This window comes from Porites lutea, chromosome 2 (genome assembly GCF_958299795.1).
Source record: "Porites lutea chromosome 2, jaPorLute2.1, whole genome shotgun sequence".
Taxonomy (NCBI): Eukaryota; Metazoa; Cnidaria; class Anthozoa; order Scleractinia; family Poritidae; genus Porites; species Porites lutea.
In genome coordinates, this window is record NC_133202.1 from 52,713,619 (window position 1) to 52,727,237 (window position 13,619).

Sequence of the window (13,619 nt, forward strand, 5' to 3'; positions counted from 1 at the left end):
GGCGCAGCCGGTCTAGCAAACATTTGTCTTTTGTGCCCTAATTGAAACGCAAGTAACATCTGACACGTAGAAGACTAGAGTTGTGTCTTGTCCGCTCGTCAATAGCGTAACGTTACAATGTCCGTATTCACACTAGAGACGGGTTATCCATTGGATAATTTGCGTCAGATAGATAATAGGTCTCAATTGAAAAATGGAACGGTCTTAATTTTGGATGGACAATCCGCCTGACTTTAGTCATCTGTTTTTTCGTCAGTTTTGACGGATCTTGAACATCAGGGGCATATGGATCATCCGTTTCTAGTGTGAAGACGGCCAATTTTAGCGGTCAACAAACGAAAGTACCTTTTTTCCATCCAACCGTCCGAAAGGAGCTCTTGGATTTTCCTCTGATAAACGCCCTTAAAGAAGACTTTTTGAGGCGAACTGTTATCTTCTTTGAGGACTGTCGTTTCAAGCAAGATTGCGGCTAAGTTCGCGTGTCAAATATTTATTTTTCATAAATATTTTATGAAACACCTCAGCACAGTTGGCCCCGTAATAACTTCAGCCTTTGGTGCTGGCAATAGGAGTCCTATTCCAAATAATCGAAGCACTGTCAACAGCGATTGATATCGTGACTTGACTTGACATGGCATGCCGGTGGTGCCAGCTTGAAGGAAGCTGCAGTGGCGCTCGATTGCGTCCTCTTAACCTTTTCGAAAGAATCTTGAAAGAATCGTTCATGACCCGAGCATGGATAAACAGCGCACGCAGTGAAGGTTTAGTCGCACTTTCTTGGAGATTAGATAAAAAAAAGACACTCTTAAAGTGTTAACTTGAGGTTGCTTGGAGATTAGATTAGAAATGAAGAGGAGATAAATTCTTAAGGAGCCAGAGTGCAGCCAGACATAGGTTACACAGTAATTTGCTAGCAAATTGTTTTCGCAATTTTAGCAAAAAAGATTTAAAGAAAACTGCTATCAGAAAAGTATAGAAGAAAATAATAGCAAATTTCGCAAATGAAGATGATTTTATTGTGAACGTTTCGTCTAACTAAGTTCAGTTAAATATTCAATAATTGTACACAGAGCCCCCTAAAAACTATTTCTGAAAACTGTCTTTCAAACAGTAGAATCTATTGTTAATATCATTGCAGTTATTGTTATAATAAAATAGTCACAATAACAGAATCGATATTCGCCTAGCCATATCCTTTAGACGCTTAGAGCAATTCAAAAAAGCGTAGGCAAACTAAACTGCTTTAACTAAGTAAGCGACTGCTAGTGTAACTCCATTACTATATATTTCTTTAATCTATTCTGATCTGTTTAGCGACTCCCATTCTTCTGTTAGATCAGCGATTTCTTTAATCTTTCTCCTTTTGTTTTTCATTGTCAAAAATGTAGAATTTATTGCATAAGTATTACAAGTATTTTTTCTTTCGCTTCATTGTCAAAGTATTTAAAATTTACTCTTATTATACTATTTACTGTTTGTAACAGTCGTTGTAGTTATCCCTAAATATCAATTAAAAAAATGATAATAATAATGATGAAAAATAACTGATATGGTGTTTACGTGCTACGTTCATCTTAGCGCCAAATTATAAGCGCAACTGGATTTATCAATGTACGACAGTGCACCAGGATTTGGAACTCTTAAAAGCACCTTCAAACTTTCGGAAGTATTCTCACATGACTGGTCAAAAATTTATTTCTTAGGAAGTCGTTGGAACCGATTTTGTGGACCTGTGTTTCCACTGGCGAGGGACAGTTTGCTTTTTTCTGAAGCACGAATGAAGTCGACGTACGTTTTCATTATAGTCTCAATCGCTATTGCTAAAAGTAATTCATGGAGGTTTTCTTCAAAGGGTAAAAATGATAGGAACCATTTTACGATTTATTCAGTTTTCAGTGTTTACAAGGACTTTGGCTTTTCTTCCCTTTGGGCATTTTTCTTGCAAGGTGTAACTACAAACATGAAAGTGATCAAAACGTAGAGGGACCCAACCCAAGCCATTTCCCTTAGGGGAGCTTTGGGGAAAAGGTTCTATGTACCCCCACCTAATATATGAATTATAGTGTCATTTCTCTCCCATTTAAAATATGGTACTTTTTATTTGCAACGAACACGAACCCTTTTTAACGAGATCTAACGTGCTAATAGGTGTCAGGCGTGCTTAAATAAACTTGATTTATTGTTTGATTGGTTGTCAACTTTCTGGCCCTTAATTAACATAACGAGCTACAAAATATAGGATTGGAAATCGAACCCTATTCAAGAAAAAGCCGTGCTTATCAACAACCCTGGAGATCGTGAACACCGGAAAACATTGCTAACAAATCAACCTGGCTAGGAATACTGTATTGTGAACTACTTTTAATATTTATTTTCGTTCATCATAGACAAGAAAATTTGGCGAAACTGATGAAGTTAAACCAAGAACTTTTTTTTTCAAAATTCACACTTTTTGACCTTAAATACCTACATATACTTTATTGGAGCTTCCTAAACATTCCTGAAAATTGAGATACAAAGATAATAAATAATGAATAAATTAAAAAACAACAGAACCAAAAACGACAATGTAGAATGGCGACGAGATATTTTTGAAGGGCTCTCAAGAACTGTAAGAAATTTTCCTTACATTTATTATCGAATTTATGCCCCTTGTAAAGATAAATAAAAGGTCGCCGGGTAAGAACGTCATTAACTTTTTTATTGTGAGTTTCTTTCAAAAACACGCAATGATTTCTCAGAGGTAGCCCAGCCAAATGAGGGTCGGCACTTAAGATTTGCTTGGCGAAACAAAGATTGTTTCTGTAACCTATGAAAGGATTTAAATTAAAATTGGCTATCCACGCTTAAGCTGTGTTCCTCTCTTACTGTGTGGTGCCCAAGCCGATTTGTGGCCGTGGATTTTACAAACTGCAATCGGTTTGTTCTCTCTGATGAGAGTATGAATCCTTTCTGAGAGAACAAACCAGTTACAATAAAACCTATTTAATAAATCGTCTTAGGAACCACACAGGAAGAGAGAAACACACAAACAAAGCGAGGTAGGCCATTTCTCTTAATTCTTTTTTTTTTTTATCCTCTGACATTCGTAGGTTACAGCATGGTTAGTGGTTTCGTTTTCTCGATAAAAATCATTATAGAGTGTAAAACGGACATTAAGGGGACAAGCAGATCATTTTTGGCATTGAAATGAATGGGTTTTTGACAATAGTAGCTTCTAAGTCTCTTTTTATTATAATTTAGAAGTAATTGAAATTTATGATTCTCTTAAGAGGAAATATACCTGCGGGCACTCTTAAAATTATATTAAACTTTAGTTAGCTTTCTTTTACACGTACATTAAAAAAATTACGTCAAGTACGAATGCCAATTTATATAATCCTGGTTTGATGGGTGACATTTGTAAATAATGGAAAGTCTTTCCAAGACTTAATTAGTATATTCCGAGTTTCTCCTGCGCTTAAACGTAAGCAGTCAAACATGACATATTGACTACAGCATTTAATCTTTAAACCAGTATTAAAGGGACAGTGTCCTGGTTATGCGCACGCGCGGGCGTCATCTGCTTTTTCTTCAAAAGACGATAGAACTATTGACTCCACAAGATTTCCTTCCGGACTGCACCGCCGACTGAGATTTGTTGTTTATTTCTCAAGTAATATTTTTGATTTCGAAGAAGTTTTTTGTCTTATTTAAAATTTGGCTCGCGGCACGAAGACTGACCTGAAGCAAAATTTCAGACCCATTCTTCTCATTTCGATTCTGCTATTACGTAAAGTCCTAATAGCATTAAGACTCTCGATTTGGTTACGTATTATTTTCTTTTCATATGTTCCGCCCCGAATAAACTAGTAGAATCACAGGTAACTTTGATATTTTAATTTTTAACTCCCTTTCAGTTCTCTTTCAATTAAGCCATTTTCAAATATATTGTAGTAATAAGTTTTATCTTAGTAATGCGGGTATTAGGGATACAATGTAAGTGGATACAGACGACATTACATACTTCTCGACTCAGTATAACATTGTTATTTTACCAATCTAAGGTGTCATTTTTCTTTTCTACGGCCTGTGGACTGACGAAGGCCCAGAGGTAACGTTGGTGTGAAACTTGACTGGTTCCAGACGTTCGTAGCCTGCGAACCGCAGACGTATTTCCTGGCTAAGAAGTTCGTGGAGACCAAAACGTTTTATCAACGTTTTGAAAAGGAAATTGTGTTAACTCGAGGCCGCCTCGAAGTAGAAGTACTTACGGTAAGAAATCGCTGCTAATTTCAGATGCATTTCCCTAAAATCAAATCAGTTCCTCCTACCCTTGCTCTTTTTATAAAATTGTTAACCTCTTAAACATCTCTTATCGTCGTGATTTTTTAGTTTTTAACCGTTATCCTCAATATGTAAAGATATATTTCTGTTGAAAAAAGAATACGAGACCGCGTTTGATCAGTCGAGCGGGCTAATGATTTTCTTCCTGCTGCGGTCACTATAGTTAAAGCTTAATAAACATGTGGGGTTTCTTGGTCACGTCTAGATTGTGAATTAAATTGAATATTTGATTGGCATCGTCGTCGTATACTGTTAAAAGTAACAGGTGCAGGAGAACTTTTCTTTTTTCAATCCCAAAACATGAAAAAAATCATTGTAAAAATCCAATAAGGTAATTAAAATACTATAAAGGTATATTATGGGAGATGTTATAACATACATACATACATACATGTTTTTTTATTTGGAGTCGAATATGACAATATGGCCGCAATATGACAATTTTGGAGGGGAGGGGGGAGTACAACGTGTTGATTGTGCCAAGTTCACCCTTACTGTGTCCTATAATGGTAATGCAATCATTAAAGATATGTAGAGATAAAATACGCAAAAAATGAATAACAAATGAAATGATGAAAAATGAATAATGAACCACAAATGTTATCAAAACGAGCAAGGCTCGCAACATTTGCTATATAGGTCACTATTGTAGACTATTTGAATTTGCTTATTGCAGCAGCATAAATGGAACACAATAAAAATACGATTGCCGCGATTAATCATCAACGCGCCATACGGATCAAACTTCAAAACCATTCCTAACTTTTTCTTCAGTCGCTGAACAAACTGGCCATTGTCGAAAAGTTATTTTGGTAGTCGAGCACGCACTGTAGTGGCCGTTGCTATTGTAAAGAAGTTTAAACAAGAGTTAATGAATGGGCTACCAGCCGGGACAAAATAAAGAGGGCGCGCACTCTGAGGGTTTTTTGTCTCCATGAGTTACTCGTAACCAATTCTCAAAGGGTACCACTGGAATATAAAGAGCAAGAAACATCAAATTCAAGATCTTACCTTCGATTATTAATGCCAGCTTATCGGATTTCACTGGGTTTTTTGCGCTGAAAACCAGCCAAAAACTCGCAATTTTTGTATGGATTTTCACGTGCGCAGACTTTCACGGAAAGATTAAAACCAAAGTTTGTAAAAATTGCGAATGGTACCACCTGATATCGTGACAATCGTTCGTCTGTCTTTAAAACCAACACAGTCTTTTAAACCAAGGAATGTGAAAAAAAAAAAACTCTTTTTTCGTTTTCCTTTGAATTTGACCTGAACCCATGAGGGGTAGACAGCGTGAAAAAAATTTCCAGAAAACGTCTTTGAAAGCCAAACAAATTTCTCCCCGAGCTCGGCCGACATCTTTTCTATTTTCAAACTTTTTTCCAGTACTTTATGACCGGTTTGTTGTTTTTACTTCGTGTATGCTTCATTTAATTTAGAAGTGTCTCGCGTAAGAGGATGAGCGTAAAGTTGTTTCAACCTTTTGATACGTTTATTCAACCTTTAAGCCAAGTGCGTAAATCTTTACCAACCTCGGCGTACCTTGGAAAGTTGCCGTAAATGAGTTAGTTGTGTTTTTATTAGGTAAAGTTTAATTTTTCCTAAATTTCAGTTTTCATCCAGTTTTACCTCACTGTCGAGAGTCGACATAGTTTTGGCTAACTGATATCGTTAAGAATCAGAGTTCGTATATTTCTTGACACACCGCAGAAGACGTGTCCGGGCCACGATTTGTCCTGATTTTTCACGACAGAAGTATCAGGGACACGGACACTCTCTGAAACGCCGCGTTTCATGACACCTCGCGTGTCGGTATACGATTTGCTAAGTGCCATGGAGTATCGTGGCCCTGTAAATTCCACTAAATTACTTTTTCACGCAGTGTGTAGGTTCGACTGTATATTTACATAAGAGGATTTTAAATGTAAATGTAACACTGTGATCCATCCGTTTTTGGATGATCAATTGAAGGTGTAGTTCTTGGCAGAACAACTACAACGAAATAAAAGCCTGGATGAGATCTTGCAATAAAACCATGCTTGTGCACTGATCAGCACATAAACGAAAGGCTTATAAAAACTAGTGTCTTAAAAAGGCAACTTGGGTTGGTTAAAATTTACGTCTCTCATCGGTGTCAGGTGAGATGATTATCTCTCTTGGTCGTAGGCCGGGGAAGGGGCACTCCATTATAATTGATGACCTATACTGAGAAGCTTCGTCCGAAAGGGGTACCTTTTTCAAGCTTCAGGTAAATGACAGAGTAGCAATACACGAGTTCAAGCACGTGTAAGAGGGCTTTAAAGGTCCTTTCCTTTTCTGTCAAAAATGGTATATAAAAGGCCTAAGGGGTTGAACCTTGGGGCGGAGCCTCTCCGTATAAAACTGTGTTAATGCAATTACTCAAGATTCTTCTGCAGATACTCTCTTGGTATTAATGGCAAAGCCTTGCGCTGGTTCAAGTCCTACCTTGGGAATCGTAAACAAGTTGTCAATGTGAAGGGGACAACATCGTGTAGCAAGGACTTGCGGTGAGGCGTGCCCCAAGGATCTCTGCTGGGGCCTATATTGTATGTATTGTACACGTCCCCCCTTGGCGACATTGTCAGAAGTCATGGCCTATTATGTCATTTTACGCTGATGACACCCAGCCTTACATGCTCATTCAAGCTTCATGATCAAGCGGCTTCAGGGCAAGCAATTGAGTCTTGCAAGCATGTTAAAGCTGAACAGGGATAAAACTGAGCTTCTAGTGATTGGACCAAAGCACAAAGTCAACCCACCTATTAAGGGTATTCATGTGGCTGGTGAATACATTGAAGTCTCTATTAATGCTAGAAATATAGGTGTAAGTTTTGATTCCCTTGTCAACTTAGAGAAACATATCACGAACACCTGCAAAACGGCCTTCTATCAAATAAGAAATATTGCAAAGATAAGAAACTGCCTCTCTCAGGATAATGCTGAGACACTTGTTCATGCATTTATTTCATCTGAGTTGGATTTCTGTAATGCTCTTCTATATGGCTTACCCCAATGGGTTATTGATAAGCTACAGTATGTACAAAACTGCATGCGCTGCTCGACTGGTGACTTGAACTCGAAGCTCAGAACAAATAACACCAGTTCTTCGTAGAGTACACTGGCTACTAGTCAGACAATGAATTACGTACAAAATACTACTTCTTACGTACAAAGCACTGAATGGCATGGCGCCAAAATATACAGCACTGATCTCCATCAGTCCTATACTCCGACAAGGCAATTACGATCTTCTTCAAAAAATCTGCTTGTAACACAAAAGTATAATCTCACGTTTTACGGTGACAGATCTTTTCAAGTTGCTGCAGCCAGGCTCTGGAACTCCCTAACCGATAACTTAAGATCAATCCAGAACCTTGATGGTTTTAAGAATAAGATTAAAATACTACTTTTTAGAGGCTTTTATTAGTTAGTTGACTACCCTTTTTTTTCTTTTATTGTATATATTTTCCTTAGTTAATCTTAGCAAGTCGAATGTATCATATTTTTGAAAAATTAATTTCTACAACTGTTACATATTTTCTTCAATAACTCAAATATATTTTTTCTATTTTTAAGCATTACGATTATTGTAAAGCGCCATTGAGCTCACGGAAATGGCGCTATATAAATTCTTGTATTGTTATAATATTATTGTACTCCCTGCCCGCTCTTAGGACTGTGATCTGTATGCAGCACTTCGTGTCTTAGGGTGTGGCAAAGGCGGGGAAAATCAAAGCCAGTGATGTATTCAACATCTATTTGACAGCCGTTAAAGTAGGGTTGACTGTACTCAACTCCATTCAAGAATGTTTAAAATTCTTTAGTTACAATTTTTTGAACGAAAATTTATACTTGGGTAACTTAAATTCGGCTTCACGCAATTTTTCTTATGCTGCTCAGTACTATAAATAATCTGCTGTACTGTTTTTACTGTATCTATTTTTCTTTGTCATGACATGCAATTGTACTAAGGAGCGCAATATTAGTCTGCCTAAATGTGCTCCTCTCCTACTTAGTATTATTTCATTTTCTGTAATTAATAGTGTTTGCAATTAATGCTAATTGGAGGAAAAATACGAATACAAATACAAATACGTGATTTTTCCAGGTTACCTAGACAACCATTTACTGGAAGGCAGTGCCCAACTACGTCCTTCCCTCAGAAAAAAAGGGCTGGAAGGCAATGGCTACCAACAGTAGTGGTATTGCTCGTTCAATTCCAAAATCACAGTGCATTCCATGGATTATTGTGCTCATTATGGAGTCTCTCTCGGTAGTCATCTTAAATCTCTTGATTGTCATTGTATTTGCGAAACATCGACAACTCCAGCGTCGTGTTACATACTTACTAATTCGGAATCTGGCGATAGTCGATCTCTTGGCTGGAGGAATATCAGGCCCTTTGCAAATTGACAGATTTGGAGGACTGTGATATATGGGAACTGGATGAGACGGCTTACAGACTTGACTGGAAATTATGTTTAAAATTTGCTCTGCTCAATTTCTTTCACTTTGCCTCCATTGCCGATCTAGTTGCTATTTCTTTAGAGAGAATGCACGCAACATTATGCCCTTTAAGGCATCTTTTCTTGAAAAAATGGGTTTATCTATTTATTATAGTTGTCATTTGGGTAACGGCGGCCATCAGAGAGGCTACTCAGATTGCACTGATGACACATGGACATCCTGAATTAGAAATGATACTTAATTCTACCTTATATACACCGTTTTACGTAATTGCTGTTGCTCTCATTTGCATTTCATACGTTTCCATTTTTGTCAAGATTCGACGCAGTCCGCTCCCCTACCTCCAAAGGAATGGAGTGATCAACAGCGAACGACGCATAACTTCCACCCTCTTTATTGTTACGGTTGTATCCCTTTTGGCGTTGCTACCAGTTATAGTATATTTGTTTGTGACCGCTTTTATCCATCCTTTACGGCCATACTTTCACGCAAGAATGATAGTTTTAGAGTTTTTCTTCGGCAATTCGTTAGCAAATCCTATCATATACGCCATGAAGATGCAGGGAGTCCGCGCAGGCCTGGTAGAATTATTTAGCAGGTCTACAAACGACGAAAACGCAGCCACTTTTCCACTTCGACGTAACTAAAGCGACAGTATCTGGTCTATGCATTTTTCCCTTCAGTTATCCCCACTTTCAATGGCGAATGCAATGATACTCAGTGTAAAAAAGCCTTCTCTCATGGGTAGGACTCGTCTCGTTTGGTCAGCGTACAGTAAATGAAATAGTAAAGTTACAATAGGACATAAAAAACAAGTACTCTGCTGAAACAGGATTAGAAAGGGCGTCTAATTTAAGCCATAGTTCAGTTGACATTTATGTTCGGGGAAGGGCTTGGGTTGCCTTATTAAAAGTGGGAATTGGAGCAAATCGGTGTGAGAGTGTTGTCAGAGTGGTAAGAGAAACTGTGATTCGATTCAGTTTCGAAAATTCAGTGTCTCAAATCCAGTTGGAAATGGCAACGCCTATTTACTTAACCAAAAATGTCATTTAAAGTTTGACTCAGTATTACTCGCCGGATGAAGCCATTATTGCTCTAGATAAAAATGATTGGTCACCACTTTTATTGATACATGTAAGCAATGAACTGGTGCAGCCAGTCAAACAAACATTTGTCTTTTGTGCCCTAATTGCAACGCGAGTAACATCTGACTCGTCGGCAGACTAGAGTTGTGTCTTGTCTCTCGTCAATAGCGTAACGTTACAATGTCCGTATTCACACTAGAGACGAGTTATCCGTTGGATGATTCGCGTCAGACAGATAATACGTCTTAATTTAAAAATGGAACGGTCTTAATTTTGGATGGACAATCCGCCTGACTTTATTCATCTGTTTTTCCGCCAGTTTTGACGGATCTTGAAGATCAGGGGAAGATGGATCATCCGTCTCTAGTGTGAAAACGGCTAATCTTAGCGGCCAATAAACGAATTCAAATTACCTTTTTTTTATCCAACCGTTCGAAAGCAGTTCTTGGATTTTCCTCTGCTAAACACCTTAAAGAAGACTTTTTGAAGCGGACTGTTATCTACTTTGAGGTCTGTCATTTCAAGCAAGATTGCGGCTAAGTTTGCACGTCAAATATTTATTTTTTATACGATTTTATGAAACACCTTAGCACTGTTGACCCTGTATTAACTTCAGGAGTCACAATCCAAGTAATCAGGAGTTACATTCCAAATAATCGAAGCACTGTTAACAGGGATTGATAGCAGTCTAACAACCGGGCTATGTGATTAATTCCAGTCACAGTATACAACCCTCAATCGGCCTTTCCTGGACCCGCTCTAGCCTTCTAGAGTTTGATTGGCATTCCAAAAGTGCTGCACACTATGCTACAATAAGTAAGACGAGGAAATATAGCAGCCTTAAACATAAAAATGCTGCAACTTAACGTTTGTTGGGATAAGATTTCGTAATCTCAGTATGACCCCCACTTTCTCACTGCTCTTTTTACAGACGATACTGATATGATCTGAAAAAGATAATTTGTTGTCAATAGTAACACCACACACTCAAACAGTGTAAAATTATTTTCCGCCGCTTAATGCTAAAATGCTTGCGGTTGACATTTATCTGTCCTTTGTCCGTTCCACTAATAATCATATACTCGCATACTTTTTATAAACCCATGAGCCCGACGCTTCAATAGTAACAGGGGATGGTGTAAACAGTCGAAGTCCTTACTCATGCTAGTTGATGTACCCCTCGTCACTTGGGCCGATAGAATCTTTTTAAACACTTTAACGTGATCTGAATCCTTACTGGTCGCGTCGATAATTCTGCTCCTATTTCTTGGTTTGCCCGGATGTTTGAAAATCATGTAGTCTGAGTCATGGGTATGCCCTCAAGCTCGGTGGTAAACCCAGGCAAGATTATTATGAAGCTATTTAACAGGAGCTCCGCTTTTAGGCTTTAAATTTATATACTGTATAAACTTTACTAATATCGTAGATTCCAGCGCCTTATCCAGACGTGGACAAATCTGTAAGAAAAAGAGGGCTGCTGAGTGGAGCGAAAGAAGAGATATTTTAAAAAACCGATAACGATGTACAATTATGGAACGTGATCTTTATTTTGCACTGCTGCTCTATAAAAACATCTTTGAAGAGCAATCTTAGTCTAACAAGAGGGCTCTATTATCTTCACTGAGCCTTTAATGTGAGACTTAAAGTCGAGCCACTGGAACAAGTTCCCCACTCCGGTTAGACATGACTTGGACATGCGCTTGATTTCTTGCTCCTTTATGACGTGATCCCAGATATTAACTGTTAACTCTCCAATGAAAGACTGTCTGGCATCAACACGTCCTCCAACTGAGTCTTGCTCTTGACCTAGCACCAATGCTCCTTCGGGACGAATCATGTTACCTTTGAAAATTACAGGAGAATTGAGAGATACCTTAAAATCGTTATCATCCTTCCCTTCAAGGCATGCTACAAGAAATTGTTGCATGAATATTGTTATCCTATATAGGCCTTTCAAATGCAGTGGGTGAAACTGAGACAAGCAATCAGAAATGTTTCACACAGCAAAAGGACAAACTCGTTCAGGTGAAAATTTGCATTTGAACTAATTACCTGTACGGCATGTGGTCTAAATCGGACATCTAAGTTAAAAAAACGCAGCCTTAGTTATACTTGTCAGTATCATGTTAATATTTGAAATTTAGATTTATAACTATAGGCTAAAGCTGATTGAAAATTAATAAACTGAATTGTGAATCAAATCCGAATTACGACTTCGATCAGTCTTTTCTCATTTATCATCATTCTTTAACAACATGAATTTGTCAAACTATTAATGATGGTTATAGAAATGATATAGAGGGATATTTAACCGGGTGTAGGTCCTTTCATGTAACTAAGTCACCTGTTTCTAGCCCTTTGCCACTGGCCTCGACTCTGCCGTCTTTATACAGCCTCCAAGATCAAGCGGTATTCTCCCATGTAACACCGATATGATGCCATTTTCCGTCGTTTGCCGATACAGAAGTTCTCCTAAAAACGTAATAGGCTATGATTCATGAATAAGTTTTTAAAAACATATCACATCTACCAAGTAATTCAATGCCTATCTCTGTTCTTATTTTAGCTTCTTTACCTTGCATTGTGTATATCTTACGTTAATTTGCACTGCGTCTATAAATGGACGGTCTGAAAAAGTCCGCTACAAAGGGTGCAATGTAGTCAGACACCGTCATAAGTTTCGGTTTGCACCGTTATTATCATCAAAAGCATATCTATACGATCTCTTGCATGTGGTAGACTGATTTTTCTCGGTACTGGTATTAAAAAAATACTTTGCCGGTTTTTTTCCTATTTTAACTTTTTTCCTCGACTGCGTAATTATAGTCCTTCTTAACGCTTTCTTAAAAATGTTTCCACCTGCCAGAGTTTCTCACATAGAACACAAACTTTCGGTAGTCACAAAGAACCAGTTCTTCATCTACTTGTGGTACGGCATAGTGCAGAGGTGTTCCCCAATTCCCTATATCAGAGGTCTTCATCCAGAGACATGCTGTAACTGCTTTAAGGCTTGGCATTCCTCGCCTTATGATGGCATAATCACTGGTCCCTTTTCGCGGAAAATGCAAAGCGTACTTATTTGCTGTTAAGAGATATGAAGGAATTTTAAAAGTAGAATTTTTCTTGCTGTACCAAAGTTATTATTTTTAATGCATTGGTCAATTGCAATTGTCGAAAAATTTATTAAAATATATGCAAGAGAATAATAAAAGCTGATCGAGTCATGAAGTGAAGGAAGTAAAAACATTTTAGAACTTTGAAGGAGACACGAACTTTACTTTTCGGTTCAATTTGATTAACTTTCGAAAAAAAAGATAAAAGATGATCTTTCTTAGTGAAATTCAAAGTACTGGATCACATGAAAGAACAAAGACAAAAGTACCATGTCTTTCGAAAGACAATAATCTGTGAGAGATCGACATCAACTTCGCAAGTAGTTCTGCATTTGACTTGTTCATTTCTCTGTTGCTTTCCTTCAGAGCCGCAACCGTTTCGGACAAATAACTGATTGTTTGGTTCATTCCGTCCTGTTGCCCTCTAATCTCGGCACTGGAGGAGTGTCGATTATCACCGAAGCCCTTGAGTTTCTTCAAGATCGATTGATCTTCCTTCTCCATTGTTCGGAACAAAGATTGTACGCTCTGGTTCATCACACTCAGGTTTCTTTCGATCTTCTCCATGGATTTCACCTGCTTATCCAAGGCATGTAGTTTGGTGAAA

At 38.0% G+C, this 13,619-nt stretch overlaps 1 protein-coding gene and 2 pseudogenes across 1 annotated transcript; 2 read left to right on the plus strand and 1 right to left on the minus strand.

The window, feature by feature from the left end:
* Positions 1-6,997: 6,997 nt before the first annotated feature.
* On the plus strand, positions 6,998-7,459 carry LOC140926409 (uncharacterized). Its single transcript, XM_073376157.1, has one exon. It carries the CDS (start codon positions 6,998-7,000, stop codon positions 7,457-7,459), a length of 462 nt encoding a protein of 153 aa, XP_073232258.1.
* A 1,071-nt stretch (positions 7,460-8,530) lies between these two features.
* Positions 8,531-9,461, plus strand: LOC140926410 (uncharacterized; annotated as a pseudogene).
* A 1,966-nt stretch (positions 9,462-11,427) lies between these two features.
* On the minus strand, positions 11,428-13,357 carry LOC140927189 (neuronal pentraxin-1-like; annotated as a pseudogene).
* Positions 13,358-13,619: the final 262 nt, after the last annotated feature.